The sequence below is a fragment of the Homalodisca vitripennis genome, chromosome X (assembly GCF_021130785.1).
Source record: "Homalodisca vitripennis isolate AUS2020 chromosome X, UT_GWSS_2.1, whole genome shotgun sequence".
Lineage (NCBI taxonomy): Eukaryota > Metazoa > Arthropoda > Insecta > Hemiptera > Cicadellidae > Homalodisca > Homalodisca vitripennis.
Window position 1 is genome coordinate 13,048,655 of NC_060215.1, and position 23,136 is coordinate 13,071,790.

At 36.8% G+C, this 23,136-nt stretch overlaps 1 protein-coding gene across 1 annotated transcript; it reads right to left on the bottom strand.

Moving 5' to 3' along the window:
- Positions 1–1,470: 1,470 nt before the first annotated feature.
- Positions 1,471–22,590, bottom strand: LOC124369367 (zonadhesin-like). The gene is made up of 4 exons (XM_046827358.1): positions 22,399–22,590; positions 18,595–18,730; positions 2,179–2,735; positions 1,471–2,091 (listed from the first exon to the last, which is right to left on the bottom strand). Exons 1-4 carry the CDS (start codon positions 22,588–22,590, stop codon positions 1,471–1,473), a joined length of 1,506 nt encoding a protein of 501 aa, XP_046683314.1.
- Positions 22,591–23,136: the final 546 nt, after the last annotated feature.

Below are 23,136 nucleotides of genomic sequence, written 5' to 3' on the forward strand. Positions count from 1 at the left end.
TTTATACTCCCGTCCTCGTGTTACAGGAGGTGGCCAACTGTCCAGATAACGGTGTATTACTCTCGGTACTCTCGAGTCACACAAGTCAATTTTCTATTGCTCAGCCAACGCGAGTACACTTGTGTTGACTATTAAGTCAATTATTTCTATTAAGTCAAATATCCTGACTAATATCCTACAAAAATTAGTATTTTCTTATTAATTAGTAGTTTTTAAAACGTTAAAGATGTAATCGGATTAAGAGCTGTTTCTTACCGCTCAAGTAATGTATTATTTAAAATTGCAGCTGTTGACTCTGCCATGTCTATATATCTTGGAGGCGGTTTTATTGTGAAAGTATAAAAATGTGCCCTGACTAGACGTCGTGACTTACATTGATATGAAACGAGAGGCAGAGACAACTACCGTACTGGGCGACACAGAACGGTGGTTTATGAACACCTACCCTCGCAGGCAGGTGTCCGTTTAATCAACAGACGTTAAAAACTCGTCTGAAGCGCTTTTATAGCATTCTACAGTGTCGACGAATTTTTTAATTATAGTTGGGAGACCTCCAGTCTAGAAGGCTGACACTGGCGTTGGTGGTGGAGACAATTGGCGAGTGAGTGGTATGGATGAACGTAAAGATTGTATGTCTGAATGTGTTATTGTGAACAAATGTAAAAATTATAGATTTATCCGGTATGACTTTTGCCACATAATTGTTATATTGTACTTGACACTAAAAGATTTGACTTTGACTATTTTAAAAACACAAAAATCTACGTACGTGATACGTATTAAACAGTGATATAATTTGTGTGTCCACGCAATATCATGCCGTAATGGATTGAGGCAGATCTTGTGGTCTATACAAAAATAAAACTCGTTTACCAACACTTTACGTGGAACCAATTCAAATTTGAGAAGTATGTAAATTGCGGGTGTGGAATATAACGACGTTACGTTGTAGTTGTAACGGTTAACACAACACAATGTGTCGCGCCGTAGCTTGTCCATCGCCTCGCTGAATGATTGATTTATTGCAGCATTAATCTGCACATGCAACAGATCGTGCGGCGACCGGTTAAACTACACACAGACCAAATAAATTACAAGACGGTAATTCACGAGAAAACCTTCGGAACCTGTTCTACTCGCGGAACATGTTCTATGAGGAAGTTAGGAACAATTGTACATCATGGAAACAGTTTATGGTTAGCAAGATCCTGTGCGGTGCGTTTGTGTACCTTCCGTTTAAACCAGTTTAATTTCGTCGAATCAAATTTCCACACACAAAGGTGTATCCAGGAACTGGCTTGAGGTGGAGGGGCGAACTCGTCAGCTTATATATTATTTATTGTTCAGGGAACTAGTTCAATCTTTTATTTTACGAATACAGGATTTTAGCGTTACAGGATGTTCGGCAATGTGGGCTAAAATTGGTCGGGTTAACAACAATTCCTGATCCGAACAATGTGAATGTTGAGTTTAACACCAATACATCTTCCTCTTAGTAGACAACTGGGTAGGTTCACCGTGCTTAGTAGACAACTCGGTAGGTTCACCGAGCTTAGTAGACAACTCGGTAGGTTCACCGAGCTTAGTAGACGACTCGGTAGGTTCACCGAGCTTAGTAGACAACTCGGTAGGTTCACCGAGCTTAGTAGACGACTCGGTAGGTTCAACGAACTTAGTAGACGACTCGGTAGGTTCACCGAACTTAGTAGACGACTCGGTAGGTTCACCGAGCTTAGTAGACGACTCGGTAGGTTCACCGTGCTTAGTAGACAACTCGGTAGGTTCACCGAGCTTAGTAGACAACTCGGTAGGTTCACCGAACTTAGTAGACGACTCGGTAGGTTCACCGAGCTTAGTAGACAACTCGGTAGGTTCACCGAACTTAGTAGACGACTCGGTAGGTTCACCGAGCTTAGTAGACAACTCGGTAGGTTCACCGAACTTAGTAGACGACTCGGTAGGTTCACCGAGCTTATTAGACGACTCGGTAGGTTCAACGTGCTTAGTAGACGACTCGGTAAGTTCAACGTGCTTAGTAGACGACTCGGTAGGTTCACCGAACTTAGTAGACGACTCGGTAGGTTCACCGAGCTTATTAGACGACTCGGTAGGTTAAACGTGCTTAGTAGACAACTCGGTAGGTTCAACGTGCTTAGTAGACAACTCGGTAGGTTCAACGTGCTTAGTAGACAACTCGGTAGGTTCAACGTGCTTAGTAGACGACTCGGTAGGTTCACCGAACTTAGTAGACGACTCGGTAGGTTCACCGAGCTTATTAGACGACTCGGTAGGTTCAACGTGCTTAGTAGACAACTCGGTAGGTTCACCGAACTTAGTAGACGACTCGGTAGGTTCACCGAGCTTATTAGACGACTCGGTAGGTTCAACGTGCTTAGTAGACAACTCGGTAGGTTCACCGAGCTTAGTAGACGACTCGGTAGGTTCACCGAGCTTAGTAGACGACTCGGTACGTTCAACGTGCTTAGTAGACAACTCGGTAGGTTCACCGAGCTTAGTAGACAACTCGGTAGGTTCACCGAGCTTAGTAGACGACTCGGTACGTTCAACGTGCTTAGTAGACAACTCGGTAGGTTCAACGTGCTTAGTAGACAACTCGGTAGGTTCAACGTGCTTAGTAGACGACTCGGTAGGTTCACCGAGCTTAGTAGACAACTCGGTAGGTTCACCGTGCTTAGTAGACAACTCGGTAGGTTCAATGTGCTTAGAGATCGTGTCTAAAACATCTCAATTGTGCATCTGACGAGACAATGAGAATACTTCATTACACTATATTTTGTATTCAAGTTGTGTTTGATGTCGAGACTAGGTAAAGACTTCATTTTAAGCTTCTTCGTTGCGGACTTTTATGGACCTTTTCAGACGAACACGACTCAAGATTCCAGGGGTCAAGTGGGAGGGGAGCGTCAGATAACAGAAGCTGCACTAAGCGGAAGGTAAACTGCAGCTAGACAGCATTGAAGCTGAATCAACCCTTCCTACCATGGCTACGTCATGTGTAGAACCTCGGTTGTTCCGCCGTGCTTAGAGATCGTGTCAGAAACATCGTAGTGCACTCAATTGTAATGCGATGACAAAACAATCGCATTGAATCAACCCTTCCTACCATGGCTACGTCATGTGTAGAAACTCGGTTTGTTCCGCCGTGCATAGAGATCGTGTCAGAAACATCGTAGTGCACTCAATTGTAATGCGATGACAAAACAATCGCATTGAATCATCCCTTCCTACCATGGCTACGTCATGTGTAGAAACTCGGTTGTTCCGCCGTGCTTTGAGATCGTGTCAGAAACATCGTAGTGCACTCAATTGTAATGCGATGACAAAACAATCGTATTGAATCAACCCTTCCTACCATGACTACGTCATGTGTAGAAACTCGGTTGTTCCGCCGTGCTTAGAGATCGTGTCAGAAACATCGTAGTGCACTCAATTGTAATGCGATGACAAAACAATCGCATTGAATCATCCCTTCCTACCATGGCTACGTCATGTGTAGAAACTCGGTTGTTCCGCCGTGCTTAGAGATCGTGTCAGAAACATCGTAGTGCACTCAATTGTAATGCGATGACAAAACAATCGCATTGAATCATCCCTTCCTACCATGGCTACGTCATGTGTAGAAACTCGGTTGTTCCGCCGTGCTTAGAGATCGTGTCAGAAACATCGTAGTGCACTCAATTGTAATGCGATGACAAAACAATCGCATTGAATCATCCCTTCCTACCATGGCTACGTCATGTGTAGAAACTCGGTTGTTCCGCCGTGCTTAGAGATCGTGTCAGAAACATCGTAGTGCACTCAATTGTAATGCGATGACAAAACAATCGCATTGAATCATCCCTTCCCACCATGTTATGCTTACTTTCAAGTTAATTCCATTTTAGATACATCACATCTTAAAGATATACTTGTACGATAGTGGAGGTTCTTTCCTTGAAAACTTCAAGTCTAGTTTCTGGAGTTCTCTGGTTTCTGGAGTTCCTTGATGTAGGGAAATGTCTTGGATCATGACCCGACCACAAACACTAAGGAGGCGTTAACCACTGAACACATATTATCACTGCTTTGCGTTTTGTGGAATAACAAAGGAAATCACTTAAGTGGATACTTATACTCTTAACTTTGCCTCTCAAGAATTACATTTTTAATTTCGTTTCACATCTATAATCTTCAATTCTAAACGTGTATTTTATTTTTAGAACCTAAAATGCAAGGACAATTATTAATATTACAAATAAAGGGTACCGTTAAAAGAATGTGTCATTATTTCTGCAAACCGACTGGTAGAGTATGTGGTTAACAAACCACACTTAATTTAAGTATCAGTATTGAAACTAAACAACTTTATTTGATTTTTAAAATAATATCTAAATTTTAATGAGGCTAAATCTTTCTGTAAGCTTCCATACGTATAATCCACATTTCTATGACACGTTTATTTGTTTCACTACAAAACCCCGTGTTATTATCTCAGTAGATAGTATCCTACATATAATCATTATGTTAATTGAAGACTTGATGGTAAACAAAAGAAATTTATGGTAGCCTGTTATCAAATGTTGCGTGAAAATGTTTCTTGGCCATATTTAAACTCATAAAAACAGGGAGTAATCCACCTAGACGCAAATAAACGGTACAGTAAACGTTTTAACATTTGAAGTGCCAACACTACATTTTTAAAAAACGATATCAAATTGCTATTGTGAGTTTTGTGTATTTTGCTACCGACAATATTGTGCGTTATTTGCAGTAATATTCGGTTCATTGCAAGTCCGGTTCCCTGCTAAAGCAGAAATAATTGAGCCTATGACTGAAGTATTGGAGCCAACCATTGACATTAAACTGTAGGAAAATTGTATTTTGAGTCCCCCCGGACTCAAGCCCATGGACTCCTTTGAAACTCAAATTTTTAAACCATTCGATGTGGAACAATAAATGTGAAGCACATTCTGCTTCGTGTTTTCTCGAAAACGTTGTTGTTACATTTTCTAACATTTTAAACATTTTGTGTGCCAAATGATAATCTGAAGGTGGAAAGTAACATTATGTTACTAAAGGTTGACCTTGTTTTTAAACACACGCTTAAAATGTTAGTTATCTTAGTTATAATGTGCGCAGTATCCTCGGCTTACCAGTTTTCCCACATAAGGACACAAATAAAAGTCCTGAAAATTCCAGAAAAAAAAACACATGAATTATTCGTCCATACATATGACTTGTGAATAATTTTATAAAAAAGCTATTCTAAATATAAGCTATACGTGTTTACTATGTCGTCATTCTGGATTTCGTGGAAATCATTTAGGATGAACAGTTCATACTGCGAATTAAAAATGTCATATAAGAGAAAGTATGGGCGAATTAAACAAGCCATATAGTAGAAAATATTGATTATAATAAGTTTACGAATTAAACAAGCCATGTAACAAAAAGTAGATAGTCATTGGTGATAAACTTCTACGTATGAATTAATGACATGTAACAGAAATTATTGATGATAAAAATGTTACTAGCGAATTAAACAAGTCATGTAACAGAAAGTAGAGTTTTTGATGATGAAATTGTACGTATGAATTAATTATGCCATGTAACAGAAATTATTGATGATAACAATTTTATTAGCGAATTAAACAAGTCATGTAACAGAAAGTAGGAAAATCAATTATGATAAAAAATGAACGTGACCTCTCTGTGGTATTAGTGTGATCATGCAATGTCAAAGTGGGTGATAAAATAATACCTTTTTATTTCTTATAGTTGGTTCAAAATATAATAATAGTGGCTTTCATTATCCTATTATAAACTTTGATTATCTAAAATAAATTAAATGTCTTATATTTATTCCACGTATGGGTAGAAAACTGATTATGGAACAGAGCGATGAACAAAATTAAATGCTGTGAACAATTCAATGCCATGAAGAATTATTAAATGTGTAAATTAAATTAATAATCTACGAAATGCGGTGAAACCTTGTCCCCAGTTTGCTATATTGAGGAATTCAGGTGATTTACTGATTACTTTTCGTAATAGTGTTACATATCAATATAAAATATCTGAAAATAAAAAATCTTTGCTTCTTGACCTAATGCTTTCATTTCAATGAAATTTATTGGAATCTGACGAAGATTACTTGAGTTCTCATATTATACGATTGGATTATTATAATATGCGCTCTTATGGTTCCATCATCCAAGATTAACACGAACCACGGTCTATTTTATTTCATTAAATATATGTACACTTACGCTTTCGCTTATAGAAATTAACTTAGAATATTACCCCAGATTATTATCAAATAATAACTAAATTTAATAATAATAATATTTTCTTTATTATATTTCTAATTACATGGCTCATGTGTGTAAATCATATCACAACACAAACTTATTTATTTATTACAATATAACTATAATTATAATAATTACTTTTTTAAAGTTTATTACCAACCTGGTACTAAAATAAAACAATACAACCTACTACGACGTGTACAAGACATGTTACGATGTTAATTTCCGTGAATATACCAAATATATATATTTTGGTCGTGAATATTTTGTCGACGTTTTAAAACAATCTCCTCCAACAAATCATTCACGAATTCTACTAAATTCTAAAAAGGTAACATAATCTTCAGGTACTTGCTATAGATAGGAAGAAGCTATTTGGATTTTAGATGTACAAACGTAATGCTAAAATAAACTGTATGATAAATGAAAGGTGTGTAAGGTAGTGGAATAACCGGTAGCCCGTGTGTAGCACAATAACGGTAGCACCTCGTCCCGAGAGCTTAGCGTGCACGTTATCTGACCGCATCAATACTGTAATACACACGTATATACTGTATATTTCAGTAGAAATAAAGCTAAACTCTGTGATAAATGAAAGATATGTAAAGAGTAACCTGGGGTCCGTGTGTTGTCGCATTACACCTCGTCCCGAGAGCTTAGCGTGCACGTTATCTGACCGCATCAATACTGTAATACACACGTATATACTATATATTTCAGTAGAAATAAAGCTAAACTCTGTGATAAATGAAAGATATGTAAAGAGTAACCTGAGGTCCGTGTGTTGTCGCATTACACCTCGTCCCCAGAGCTTAGCGTGCACGTTATCTGACCGCATCAATACTGTAATACACACGTATATACTATATATTTCAGTAGAAATAAAGCTAAACTCTGTGATAAATGAAAGATATGTAAAGAGTAACCTGAGGTCCGTGTGTTGTCGCATTACACCTCGTCCCGAGAGCTTAGCGTGCACGTTATCTGACCGCATCAATACTGTAATACACACGTATATACTGTATATTTCAGTAGAAATAAAGCTAAACTCTGTGATAAATGAAAGATATGTAAAGAGTAACCTGGGGTCCGTGTGTTGTCGCATTACACCTCGTCCCGAGAGCTTAGCGTGCACGTTATCTGACCGCATCAATACTGTAATACACACGTATATACTATATATTTCAGTAGAAATAAAGCTAAACTCTGTGATAAATGAAAGATATGTAAAGAGTAACCTGAGGTCCGTGTGTTGTCGCATTACACCTCGTCCCCAGAGCTTAGCGTGCACGTTATCTGACCGCATCAATACTGTAATACACACGTATATACTGTATATTTCAGTAGAAATAAAGCTAAACTCTGTGATAAATGAAAGATATGTAAAGAGTAACCTGGGTCCGTGTGTTGTCGCATTACACCTCGTCCCCAGAGCTTAGCGTGCACGTTATCTGACCGCATCAATACTGTAATACACACGTATATACTGTATATTTCAGTAGAAATAAAGCTAAACTCTGTGATAAATGAAAGATATGTAAAGAGTAACCTGAGGTCCGTGTGTTGTCGCATTACACCTCGTCCCCAGAGCTTAGCGTGCACGTTATCTGACCGCATCAATACTGTAATACACACGTATATACTATATATTTCAGTAGAAATAAAGCTAAACTCTGTGATAAATGAAAGATATGTAAAGAGTAACCTGAGGTCCGTGTGTTGTCGCATTACACCTCGTCCCGAGAGCTTAGCGTGCACGTTATCTGACCGCATCAATACTGTAATACACACGTATATACTATATATTTCAGTAGAAATAAAGCTAAACTCTGTGATAAATGAAAGATATGTAAAGAGTAACCTGAGGTCCGTGTGTTGTCGCATTACACCTCGTCCCCAGAGCTTAGCGTGCACGTTATCTGACCGCATCAATACTGTAATACACACGTATATACTATATATTTCAGTAGAAATAAAGCTAAACTCTGTGATAAATGAAAGATATGTAAAGAGTAACCTGGGGTCCGTGTGTTGTCGCATTACACCTCGTCCCGAGAGCTTAGCGTGCACGTTATCTGACCGCATCAATACTGTAATACACACGTATATACTATATATTTCAGTAGAAATAAAGCTAAACTCTGTGATAAATGAAAGATATGTAAAGAGTAACCTGAGGTCCGTGTGTTGTCGCATTACACCTCGTCCCGAGAGCTTAGCGTGCACGTTATCTGACCGCATCAATACTGTAATACACACGTATATACTATATATTTCAGTAGAAATAAAGCTAAACTCTGTGATAAATGAAAGATATGTAAAGAGTAACCTGAGGTCCGTGTGTTGTCGCATTACACCTCGTCCCGAGAGCTTAGCGTGCACGTTATCTGACCGCATCAATACTGTAATACACACGTATATACTATATATTTCTGTAGAAATAAAGCTAAACTCTGTGATAAATGAAAGATATGTAAAGAGTAACCTGAGGTCCGTGTGTTGTCGCATTACACCTCGTCCCGAGAGCTTAGCGTGCACGTTATCTGACCGCATCAATACTGTAATACACACGTATATACTATATATTTCTGTAGAAATAAAGCTAAACTCTGTGATAAATGAAAGATATGTAAAGAGTAACCTGAGGTCCGTGTGTTGTCGCATTACACCTCGTCCCCAGAGCTTAGCGTGCACGTTATCTGACCGCATCAATACTGTAATACACACGTATATACTATATATTTCAGTAGAAATAAAGCTAAACTCTGTGATAAATGAAAGATATGTAAAGAGTAACCTGAGGTCCGTGTGTTGTCGCATTACACCTCGTCCCCAGAGCTTAGCGTGCACGTTATCTGACCGCATCAATACTGTAATACACACGTATATACTATATATTTCAGTAGAAATAAAGCTAAACTCTGTGATAAATGAAAGATATGTAAAGAGTAACCTGAGGTCCGTGTGTTGTCGCATTACACCTCGTCCTCAGAGCTTAGCGTGCACGTTATCTGACCGCATCAATACTGTAATACACACGTATACAGTGTACATAACCACGATGTGTGATAGAAAAAGACCTCGATATCAGATCCACAGAAGTTAAGCCCGTTTTCACGGATAAGATCATATCTGCAAGAAAGACAACAGGTCACAAAATTTGGCAATGAGACATCTCAGCCCCTTTTCAAATTACGTGGTGTACCTCAAGGGAGCTACCTCGGCCCAATTTTGTTCAACTTTTACACATCAGACTTCCTGATGTGTGTGCAAAGTTGTACCTGATGACTGTCAGCTGCATCTTGCTTATGAGCATTATATTATAGAAATGGCTATCGGTTAGATCAATACTGAGCTGCAACTTGGTCAATCCGAACTGGACTAAGGCTCAATATAAGCAAATGCATAGTTCTGCATATTTCTCCGCATAATCTGTTACAGACCCTTACTGAGAGTGGGGTGCCGTGTGCAATAGAGTAAGACTCTGGGCGTTGCACAGTGAGGTAAAACCCCGGTTTCCTTGGCAGAAACATTAAAAATGAACGGCGAATCTACTGGAAATAGGATTGTTTTTCTTTATATCCATTACCTAAAGCATGCATCCATAACGAGATAAGTCAGTGACCCCACAAAATCCTTGGCTCACACTTTATATTACATTAGCATTTATTTAATATTTGATGCAAGTTTCATGCTTATCTCTGTTTTTAAGTTGACCGTTTTATCTGAATAGTTCCTTAAAATTATTTTACAAATACGTGTTTGATCTCTTAGGGTAATGTAAAAATAAGAAATTAAACTTTTTTAATAATAATATTTATTTCCACAGTGTGTTGAAACAAAACTTCAAACAAAAATCATAATTTTTAATGTCTTTTTGTATTAAATAAAGGTTATAGTTTGTGTCCCAACGTGTCCCGGTTTATATTTTGCTATGTTTGTGTAGCGTAAATTATGCAGATTGTGGATTAATTAGTTGCGCATACGTACGCCTTAAAAAATACTAATAAAATATATATAACTGCAAATATTGCATAATACTATTTTATAAACATAATTTTTTACAGGTTTGTGTAAAATCTTGATAGAGTCAAAAACTTATTTTGAATAATTTGACAGAACGTTAGGTTTGTTCAAAAATTATCTAACACATAATGGACCTTACAACAGAATTATTTTCTATACCTTAGCTAACAATGAATACATTGAACGATCGAGGTTAAAATAGATGAGATTTCTTCAATTCAATATTATAAATTAAGTACATTGATTTTAAAATGGGCTTATAATGTAGCTCTTGCCATCATTTGTACTAGCAAATGTTTGTTGGAACAGATTCTAATGATTCCAGCATGTTTATATCATTACTCACGCCTTTGCGATTGGTGATTAGGAACCCTACCATAAAGGATGCACTTTTGGTTTCTCAAAATCCTCGATCATCACTTACATCCTGCATGGTATTTCCGGATAGTAAAATTTTGGTTTGATACGGGATCAATGGACGTTTCCTTAGCTGAAAATAATAGAATAGACAAAGGAATAGCGAGTTTATGGGGCAAATTATAATTACACCGTAGGTGTAAAGAGTATAGAAATATCTTTCACACTTAGTTTTACGAAATTTGATCGCAAAATTTGTAACTCATTACCCAAGACTTCGTCTACCTAAAGATGTTACACTTATGGGGTTTATTCAAAGGAATTCGACGTCTTGATAAAGGCTTATCTGTACTGCACTGTTGGGTTACATTCACTGGGTGACTTCTCCACGTTCGTTATCGACCCCCAATGAGAAAATGGCAGGTGTGGTCTGAAAATAATGAAGTATTATAAGAAAATAAGAGAAAAAATACAGAGATAATTTAGTGATAAAACGAGGTTTGATTGTTGATTGACCGAAGCCAGAGTTGGGGAACTCTTTCCGTCGGAATCACAGACAGGCGGTATTTCTAGAACTCTAATTTCTTTTCGGAAATAACTGGAGTTAATGCATGGATAATGAACAGATTATAAACAGTTTTACTAAGAATGTCAAGTGGTTTCGACACAATAACAAATTCAGAGCCGATACGGCAAATATATGTGTGCGTTTTATATCCATGGTTCTACACGCATCCAACCATTCATAAACGATCGATTTATGGGCATGAAATTATTTCTGGCGCTTTCCTTCGAATTCACATGCTTTCAGAAGAAGCTACTCGTACGAATAAAAATTTCAAAAAATTGTGCAAAGGTACACCATTAAGACGTCACGGGAAAATTGGAACCAGGATATTTAAAGTATGATACTTATCACCTCAGATATTTTAATAATCATTTACAGACGGCTCCAAAGAAATATATCGACAATTAAGGACGTGTTTGAAATGATTATTCCTGGTGGTGTACCCATAGCTGACACAACAATTATTAAAAAAAGCTATGAGAGTTTCTAGCTCGGAGGTTTAGAAATAGAGTGACAAACGTGTATGTAAATTCTGTACGTTACATATTTTTATATTTTTAGCATTAATTTAACGAATGTGATTACTTATTGCTTTAATTGTGTTTATTTACTTTCTTAAATCATAGAATAGTAAATAAAAATTATACAATAATACAAATTGTTGTATATGAATTTATCCCGATGTTGAGGGTGTTTTGTCGCACTGTGCGTCGTTTTGGTTCGTGGCATCACATGTCTCACGTCACTCAGCGTGCGATCGGCAGATTGAAGAGTTTGTGCAGATTCAGAATATTGCTACTGCGGAGACTACGAAACTGCGGCTTATGCAGACGTTACTACTAAGACGTTGGAAGTAGTTGCAGGAAGTAGTGCAGGAACTTACTGCAAGTAGTTGTGCAGACGTCTACTTGCTTATGGAACATCATTTCGAAAGAGGACGTTGGCAGAATCCAACAGCTGCAGAATTCAGCCATCACGTTCGTTTTCAACCTGAGTTGATCATATCTTTCTTTTCCGGAATGATTCAAGTTACTTGCCGTGGAGGCAGTGTGCAGGCTGCTGACGTGTCGCATGGTCCACAAAGTTCTCAAATTTAGAGAACCACAGCACCTCAGCAAGAAACTCTTGTATCGGGAGCAGGTATCTCAACGAAGCACCCGCCAAGATGGAAGGCTTCACTTTCCAAAAGTGAGGTTTGAAGTTGGAAGAAAAGGCTTCTCTTATTTTGGTCCCAGCATTTGCAATGGCCTCCCCAACATATTACAAATATTGTATTTTTTTCGTCTTTTTAAGATAAGATGAAGGAAATTTAATAAATACCAACTAGTTGTGGGTGCTGAGCTGTTATTTAGATAGTTTTGTTAATTTTAGTTAGTATTTAGATTTGACCTGAGTTGATTTGTAAAACAGCTGTTTGAAATAAACTCACGAATAAAGTTATTTTTATTTATGTGTTAATTGTTATTTTATTTGCAAATATTTAAGGACGTATACAGTTTCTAACTACATAGATCGAAAACAGGAAAGAGAAAATATTGACGAAGGTAAGATAACGGATATATGAGGGTACTAGTACCTATAATATTTATTTGCTTCATCTAACAATTGAAACACATGAGATAGTTTATTGGAATTGTTACAATTTACGAAAAATAGTAACATATTTAATTTATTCTCTGATAGTTATTTTATTTCAATTTATTCCTCCAAAGTAGTTAATAAAGCTGCCTGGTACAATCCCAGTTTATGGCCCTGTAGTTCAGAGGAAATGTAAATATAACTTATTACGTATACGGGTACGTATTAAGTATGAGTATATGCATGTATGTGTTTTATTTCTCTCCCCAACACTAACCTGGGTAGTATCGAGTTTATGCATGTATGTGTTTTATTTCTCTCTCCAACACTAACCTGAGTAGTATCGAGTTTATGCATGTATGTGTTTTATTTCTCTCCCCAACACTAACCTGAGTAGTATCGAGTTTATGCATGTATGTGTTTTATTTCTCTCTCCAACACTAACCTGAGTAGTATCGAGTTTATGCATGTATGTCATTTATTTCTCTCCCCAACACTAACCTGAGTAGTATCGAGTTTATGCATGTATGTGTTTTATTTCTCTCCCCAACACTAACCTGAGTAGTATCGAGTTTATGCATGTATGTGTTTTATTTCTCTCCCCAACACTAACCTGAGTAGTATCGAGTTTATGCATGTATGTGTTTTATTTCTGTCTCCAACACTAACCTGATTAGTATCGAGTTTATGGATGTATGTGTTTTATTTCTGTCTCCAACACTAACCTGATTAGTATCGAGTTTATGCATGTATGTGTTTTATTTCTCTCTCCAACACTAACCTGAGTAGTATCGAGTTTATGCATGTATATATTTTATTTCTCTCTCCAACACTAACCTGAGTAGTATCGAGTTTATGCATGTATGTGTTTTATTTCTGTCTCCAACACTAACCTGATTAGTATCGAGTTTATGCATGTATGTGTTTTATTTCTCTCTCCAACACTAACCTGAGTAGTATCGAGTTTATGCATGTATATGTTTTATTTCTCTCTCCAACACTAACCTGAGTAGTATCGAGTTTATGCATGTATGTGTTTTATTTCTCTCTCCAACACTAACCTGAGTAGTATCGAGTTTATGCATGTATGTGTTTTATTTCTGTCTCCAACACTAACCTGATTAGTATCGAGTTTATGCATGTATGTGTTTTATTTCTCTCTCCAACACTAACCTGAGTAGTATCGAGTTTATGCATGTATATGTTTTATTTCTCTCTCCAACACTAACCTGAGTAGTATCGAGTTTATGCATGTATGTGTTTTATTTCTCTCCCCAACACTAACCTGAGTAGTATCGAGTTTATGCATGTATGTGATTTATTTCTCTCCCCAACACTAACCTGAGTAGTATCGAGTTTATGCATGTATGTGTTTTATTTCTCTCCCCAACACTAACCTGAGTAGTATCGAGTTTATGCATGTATGTGTTTTATTTCTCTCTCCAACACTAACCTGAGTAGTATCGAGTTTCAATACAAACAATCTAATTATATTGTTCGATGACTACCAAAATATTAAAAGATAAAATATGTGTAGACTTTAAAGTTCAGTAGGAAGGGTTACTGCACAAACAAACTATTAGACACAATGATCGCAATGTTTTCCAAGACGATTTGATTAAATATTGGCAAATTAATAAATGTTAGTATACAATGCTAACGTTGGCCCAAAACATTGTGCTTCGTTTTTTCACACACTTTTGGGAAGGGTAGAATGTTTGCCCACATCAAACTTGAATTCCATACCTCCCTAGTAAATATTTTAAAGAAATTAATGCTATTTTTCATGATTTCTCAAGCTTTCTAATCATCTTTAGTTGTGATTTTCAACAAAAATTACGAGACGTTATTGTACATCGCTTTTTTGCCTGACCAGGTCACGAACTGAAAAGTTAAAAATGTAGGAATTAATAAACTTGAATATTTTTTTATACCATTACGTATATTGTACATAAATATTTCTAGAATAACCGTTTATTTTGGGCAAGATCAGTACACGGTTGTATTAACCTCTTTGTTGTACTAAAATTACACATAAACATGATGAGAATACAAATAAAATGTTTCTTTGTTTACAATCTTGTCCAACAGCAGGTTTGTGGGCTCATCCATGGTGAAACACAGAGTTCTGCATCAAAGATCCATATAGCAAATTTTAATTGTTACTGACATTGAATATATGGGAGTGCCTATGACCGAGTGGTCTAAGGCGTTGGACTTTGGATTTACGTTAGATAGCGCAGGTTTAAATCCTGTCTGTGACCCTTGCACTTTTTATCAGTACCATCGACCTTATACTGTATCGACTGAGCTTATTCTGTTTGATAAGATCCTCGCACAGGCCAGTGCAGGACGTGTAGAATAACGCTTAACAGGGGATCGGCCTTTCATAAAAAAATAATATAATAATTGTTCTCATACGTTGTGTATACGGTAAAGTATACATCAATCATTGAAGGGTTCCTTTACCACTGTGAGATGTATTAATGTTTCTTCAGGCTATACAGAAAATGTGCATGCGTTCACCATATTTCATTACATTCCTTGTTTAAATTGTAAAGACACTCGATAAAAATACTAACAGTGAGCCAATGGAAACTTCGCAATTGCGATAGTCAATCCTTAATCTCAGCATAATCTATATTCTTATTTCCCTTTAAAAATTATTCTAGTTACTTCATTTAGTCAAATCTATTCTTCCCTAAAATAAAATTAAGACAACATATTGAAACTCTATGTTAAAAAGGTTAATAGTATAAACTTATACAGACGAACTGGTAGGTTCTTGATACGTATAATTACATCCTAATAGATGAATCAAAGTTTCCGATATTATGAAGACGCATATTTTTAACTATATCACTTTATGTGATAAATATAAGTATTAATGTTTTTTATGCACACTATAGATTCAAGTACAACACTTCCGTTTATTGTAGCATAGGAACTAGTGGTAAAGGTGTTTTGCATCTCAATACTCTAATTCAAGATCGACAAGTATGGTTGGATTTCTTAAGCTAAACATTTCTTTACCTGTCATCTGTTTGGAACAAATAGTTATATAGGCTGAGCCTTAGAGAAGATTATCACTCGCAGGGCTGGAAAAACTTCATTTTATCTGTCTATCTGTCCGGGTGATGTCTCCAAAACGAACTGACCAATAAATAGACTTGAACTTTTTAATTCATTTATATGTTAACAACACTGAGTTCGATGATGATGCATATCTCTTCATGGGATTAGCCTGAGTGTTGGCGAATACTTTTACATTGGTCTCATGGGTAACCATGAAGACAGCGAAAAAAAGTTGAATAAATAAAATGGTGAAACATTCAATAAGATATTCAAACATCTGACATATTGGCACATATATCTTGACCATCGCAATATATACGTTATCACTTTATAGTGACTTGGTGTGTCGAGTTTTATTATGTAAACACTGACATATTAGCACATATATCTTAACCGTCCCGACATATACGTTATCACTTTATAGTGACTTAATGTGTCGAGTTGTATTATGTAAACACTGACATATTAGCACATATATCTTAACCGTCCCGACATATTATACGTTATCACTTTATAGTGACTTGATGTGTCGAGTTTTATTATGTAAACACTGACATATTAGCACATATATCTTAACCGTCCCGACATATACGTTATCACTTTATAGTGACTTGATGTGTCGAGTTTTATTATGTAAACACTGACATATTAGCACATATATCTTAACCATCGCAATATATACGTTATTATTTTATAGTGACTTTATGTGTCGAGTTGTATTATGTAAACACTGACATATTAGCACATATATGTTAACCGTCCCGACATATACGTTATCACTTTATAGTGACTTGATGTGTCGAGTTTTATTATGTAAACACTGACATATTAGCACATATATGTTACCCGTCCCGACATATACGTTATCACTTTATAGTGACTTGATGTGTCGAGTTTTATTATGTAAACACTGACATATTAGCACATATATCTTAACCATCCCGACATATACGTTATCACTTTATAGTGACTTGATGTGTCGAGTTTTATTATGTAAACACTGACATATTAGCACATATATCTTAACCATCGCAATATATACGTTATCATTTTATAGTGACTTTATGTGTCGAGTTGTATTATGTAAACATTGATATATTAGCACATATATCTTAACCATCGCAATATATACGTTATCATTTTATAGTGACTTTATGTGTCGAGTTGTATTATGTAAACACTGACATATTAGCACATATATCTTAACCATCGCAATATATACGTTATCATTTTATAGTGACTTTATGTGTCGAGTTGTATTATGTAAACACTGACATATTAGCACATATATCTTAACCGTCCCGACATATACGTTATCACTTTATAGTGACTTGATGTGTCGAGTTTTATTATGTAAACACTGACATATTAGCACATATATCTTAACCATCGCAATATATACGTTATCATTTTATAGTGACTTTATGTGTCGAGTTGTATTATGTAAACATTGACATCAAACCCAATTAAATGAAAAAATCTGAATGTATTATGTGGCGAGGTATATCGAAAAATATTACATTTGTACTTTATAAATTTTGCATGAAACTTAATGTCTACAAGAATGCGTTCTATGATGCGTTAATTGAACTGTAGTTATTTGAGATTTCAACATTTGACTTTTATTCATATAGTAAAAAGAAAAAGAGCGGAGTAAATGTGAAAACTAGGTGACAAGATTTGATTCCAGCACACTTTTTCGTCGTATTACCTTCCTTAGATCCCCGGAACTTTTATTTTTGGGATCTTTCTAAGACTCATGTCCCCACTTCAGAAGACGACTTCAGGACCCTAATTTCTGTTCTTATCCATTTTATTGACTCTCCTTATCTTCTCAGTCGGGTCGATTTCCCCATCCCTACTCCAACTCGCTCTAGAGGCATCTTTGGTCGCAGGAACACGATAGAAACTATGAGACTTTGCTCCTCTGCCTCGACTCCAGCGCCTTGGCAACGAACTTTTCTCTAAATTGGTCTTTTTTTAATGAGTGCCATCACTTCTTCTGGAGGAGGGGTCTCCAGTTTTTTAATCGCACGTGAATGGAGACTCCTCCCTCATTTTGACTGGTTTTGTTTGTTAATATTGTTGTAATGCCTGCCACTTAACTTTATTGTGTTTCAAATTTTTTTGTATTAATATGTTTACTGTTTGTTATATATTGTTGCAAAATGGCTGTACCGTTGATAAATAAATAACATTGCTTCGAAACCCAAGGAAGTTTTAAAAAAAGTTGGGATGCGTTATGTGGCCAAATGCGTTATCTTGAGAAATATGTTATCTGTTGACTTTACAATTTGCGTGAAACTTCATTTCTATATACCAAATAATGTATTTATGATGGTGCACGTCCAAGGACAGAATCTGGCTGAGCGCCATTGTAAGCTGTGTCTCAGTAGGCTTTATTCCTGCCGGAGGTGAAAAATGTCTTTACGATTGTCCGTCTGTCTGTCTGTCCGCAGGAAATCTCGGAAATTAAATGAGCTATAGAGTTGATAGTTTGCATGCGACCTCAGCGACGCCTGTTACGTGACAAATAAATGGTGTGGCGTGCTCCGTATATTAGAAAGATCGCACTTCTCAGATCTCAGTATACTGTGTGAAGGAGTGCAGACCGAATGTACCATCTGCGTAGTTTGGAACAGGTACGTGGACCAAGTACGTGTGGGGCCGATTGCTCACCGAAGCTCGGCTTCAAATTGGATTGCTTGAATCGTACAGAACCACGGGACCCTACACGAGACTCGAACTCGTCATTCTCGAACCAGAGCTCACCGTTAAGTTCGATCGGGTCGAGACCAGTCGTCACCCGGTACCACTGTCAACAGAGATGTATGTAAATGAATGTATCTGGGCCAGTTGTTACTGTAACTTTCCACTTAGTTACAAGTCTATCTCGGCTGTTCTGTCATGAATAAGCGATCAGCGGGGCCTCCTGCGCGCAGCACAATTTTAGTCTTCAATGCAGTTCACAACTCGCATTGGATCCAGCACTCCTCTCTACGACTGTCTAAGACATTCTTATCCTCCTGTGTTTTATATATATCACACTTAACACCATGCAAAGCAGTCAACTTGGGACAGTATCCCTGGCCACGGAAACAAAAAAATAATAGAACATGTGGCCGAAATAACAAGAAAACTGTGTATGTATGTATGTGTATCACATCGCCCTAGCATAGTTTTACGTTACAATGATAGTCTAGAACTCTCATAAAAGGCGTCGATAGAAATCGAGTCAATTATGTCCCTTAAATGGGAAGGATGAATTGCGTGGATAGGCCTATACATGAATGACATGTGTATCATCGTTTAAAAAATATCGACGTTTACACAGGTATCTTATATTAATGAAAAGTTCTTCGAAAACTTCGAATATAATGAAAAAATAACAATAAATATACCAGTAAAACCTACTTGTCCAACTGCCTAATTATATGTATGATTCTAATAAATCCGTTCGTGATACACAATTTAAAATGTGTACATATGTTCCACTCAGGGCCGTACCTAACTTTGGCGGGCCCCATCATGTCCAGCCACTACGCCCCTGTCGTACCACTTCACTCCCCCCCCCACAATTTCCTTGTAATAATCACAGTTTCTTAGAAATTTTTATGAAACGATATTACAAATTTAGCCTACAAAAACATTACAGTTATTAGATTGAGCTACCTCGTCCGTCGGTAGACACGGTCTGTCCAAATAAACGTGTGGTGAGAAGGCCGTGGCCCAGGTAAATGTTTTCTAAAAACCGGTCTGAGTACGGGCCTGGTTCTACTTTATAAGTCGGTATTGTGAAAAAATAAACTTGGTTTCTCTCTTCAACATGTATGACATAACAAAGGTTTAATCCAAATGTCTCAAAACCTCTATTTTAAAGTAAATTGGGAATAAATTCAACAATATTTGGATAAACAATATCGAATGATATAACGCAGTTTAGCCATTAGCGACTACGCTACTTAAGGTACCGGCTGCCATTCGTGTCTATTTACAATAATGACTTATTGAGTCATCTGTCATCAGAAGTCATCATTGTTGAGTTATTCATCAACAAACAGGCCCTTATAACCAAATACTTTTTTATCTGTAATGAAAATACATAAAGAAATTCTTTAATAGCGGTTATTAATTATTCAATTATACATATTGGTAATTACTGCGAGTTAGGAGTGAGGAAAGCTAGTGTATCGTTAGTGGATAATACTGATTTAGCATGTAGAACATATACAGAGCTTCAATTTTATAAACCATTTTGAAGTAGTAAGTTTAAAAAATCATTCAGCAGTCAGATCGATATACTATAAGCGTTGCGGTGTATACAGTACAAGTGATAGTTATGAAGTTTGTACATAGTGATAGTTATCTTTATTTAGAATGCGTAACAATATAAAACTTCATGAACACTCTGTATGATTCCATCAAAAGTTGACTTGGGAGTAAAAACTTAATCAATCATTCTTTGAGATATCATGTTGCAATTTCAATATTTTATATAATCTTCTAGACTGGTCTAGGTGTATCTGATGTCGAAATGAAATAAAAAGTGCGTTATGAGCTTCTTCGTCGCGTTACCACGCAGGTAAAATTATCTTAAAATGTTTGGAGTGGCATAGCAAGGAATATCATATACACTGAAGAATATTTATATTCCTTAATAACCACCTTAACTTAGGTTAAAATCTGTTTTCTGCCCGCAGTTCAAACTTGTTTCACTACAACTATTTAACACTAAAACAATTGAATACATTATTCCATATTAATAATAGCAACTTAGAATCCGTTTGATTTACGATATCAGTTAAAATATTAAATGTATTATCGCTATAAAGACAACTAACTTGAAATTGGGTATCTAAACTTAGCTTTGCTTCTATAGAATACATTTTTGCAAATGAGATTATAACATATGATAGCTTTTTGTAGACATGTCTGATCAGACTGTCTATAATTTTATTCCGTTGCGTAATATTCACTATCTTGAGATATATTTTTCAATCGTCGCCATCCGACGGCCGGAGGCATCAGTGTAAGATCTAAAACTATTAAAATAGGAGTTTAAAAATGAAAAAACCAAGAAAGCTTTTTGTATGATTGTTTGAAAAAAATTAGAAAATACTTCTAGTTCTACCCGTCTTACACTAATGCCTCCGGTCATCAGTTCTAGCTGAGGAACCTTCAGTACTGCCCCGCACTATGCCGATGAACGAAAACCATCCCTCGAGATAATGCCTGTCACGTAACAGAACACCATTCTAGAGGGTCTAATCACGAATAACTGAAAACATCGTTTTATATTGTTTAGGGTCTATAGGAATAGGTTAAGAGTTGCCTTTATATAATAGATTTTAGACCTGACTTACTACTGGAAACGAGTACCCCCTAAAACGGTTACACCATATACATTTATACAATAAATATTCAGACAATGCATAGTAAAATACCGGTTACGATATTAGCATTTCGTGTTTTTGTTTCTCCTGCCTCCAGTTACATATTCTAATTACATTTACACTATCATTAAAGTAAATAAAATATGTTTTAACAATATTTGTATTGGAAATAGACCTATTTCCAGTTTATGAATTGGTCGAAAAGTACAGTGACCTGTCTGATCTTTTCATTTATAAACTGAGCAAGGAAAGATTACCGAGCATATCTTCAGATGGTTTATTACACCACAATGCAGTATATGGTCAGACATTGAGCTTGGTTTATTCTTACCTCTCGACTTGGAAGCAGGTCTTATGTTGCGTCTTACAAGGGTCTATTCTTGGACTGATTTTGTTTGACACTTTTTTCTTCGATTTTTCATACATTTCAATTATTACTTGAATACAAATCTTTGCTGATGACAAGTCACTTATTCTATATGCTCCATTAATAAACACAAAACAGAGTTTTTCTTGTGGCAGCAGGTATTACGTTACAATATTTGTTTCAATAGCAGTTTTCAAAAGTGGACTCAACAAGCGTGACTTGATTTTCTGCACGTTTTTTTATCCCATACTCGACACGTTATTTTTAATGTATTATACTCTTTTTTTCTTAACCTTTCAAGTTGTTATTAATTATACTAGTGAGCTTACCGGTGTTCGTAAACCTTTCACTCCATCCAACCCTTACATTCCGTGAGAACTGTCTACAATTAAATAAAACATTCTAACAATGATGTAACTGTAAAATTTGTGTATAAAGGGTCATTTATTAAAAATACAGACTAATTAACGTCCACTGTTATTTTTGTGTTGTGGAAAGAGGCATACTCCTTGTTTATGTTAAAAATTACTAATCAATACTGACTTCGTGTCGAAACCAAAAATTGACTGGTGTTGAAAATTGAAATCCACTTTTTATATTCCTTCCTTGCAACACATCTACCATTACACACATTTAATATCATAAATCAACATTTGGTGTTAACGACGAAAAATTAAATATTTTTTTCCTCCGTTTTTTACACTTTGGCCGGAGCCTCGAGACAGGCGAGTCGCGGGCAGCTTGGCGGCGCTGGGCCGACAGCCGCGGGCTTAGGCGTGCAAACCTCGTATTGAGGCTTTTTGTGTACCCCGCCAGCGGCGACGGCGAGATCCGCTCCAGGCCCGTGCGAAACTGCGAGCAGCCCGCGGAGCGGCGACTGGCGGCATGCGGCATGACTGGCACCACAAAAAACATGCCAGCGCCACGGCCGTCGCTGCCCCATCCTTCCCTGTCCTTATCATTAGCCGCTACCTGTATAATTGTACCGGACCAGGCGCCCCTCCAAATTAACTCCACATTATCATCTATTCATTGTTATTTATCGGTCTGCTGGGGCGCTCTGGAAAAGTCGGTAAACACAGAAACTCACGAGCCACGCGGAACCGCACTACTGAGCAATTAAAATTACAATTTGTTCATGTACTGACGCTCCAAATACCTAAAACAACTCATCACGTTGAAGGGCAGATTCAATGTTCAGAGGGATCTGTAATCAAGGGTTCAGGTACGGTTCAACTTCCTCTTATCGGGGTGTCTGAAATCTGACACTGGTACAGATTAACTTTAAGAATCTGGAGTCCACATCTGTCTGAAGAGATCCTTTAAAGGTCTGTGACGAAGACGTTCAAAATGAACGCCTTGCATCGTTTCGAAATCACACCCAGGCTCAAAGGAGGTCAGTCTGATTACCCAGTAGCTATCGAGTGTAATATAGCAGAAGAGATCAGGATGCAAAGAGTT

Bases quoted from the DNA above. Each gene is read 5' to 3' on its own strand.
- LOC124369367 (XM_046827358.1), bottom strand. From the start codon at position 22,590: ATGTTTTTTGTGGTGCCAGTCATGCCGCATGCCGCCAGTCGCCGCTCC. The intron at 2,736-18,594 runs GTGAGCAATCGG...GAGATGTTTTAG, and splicing joins CAATTTGAAGCCGAGCTTCG to ACACGATCTCTAAGCACATT. The intron at 2,092-2,178 runs GTTGAACCTACC...TCGTCTAATAAG, and splicing joins CCGAGTTGTCTACTAAGCAC to CTCGGTGAACCTACCGAGTC.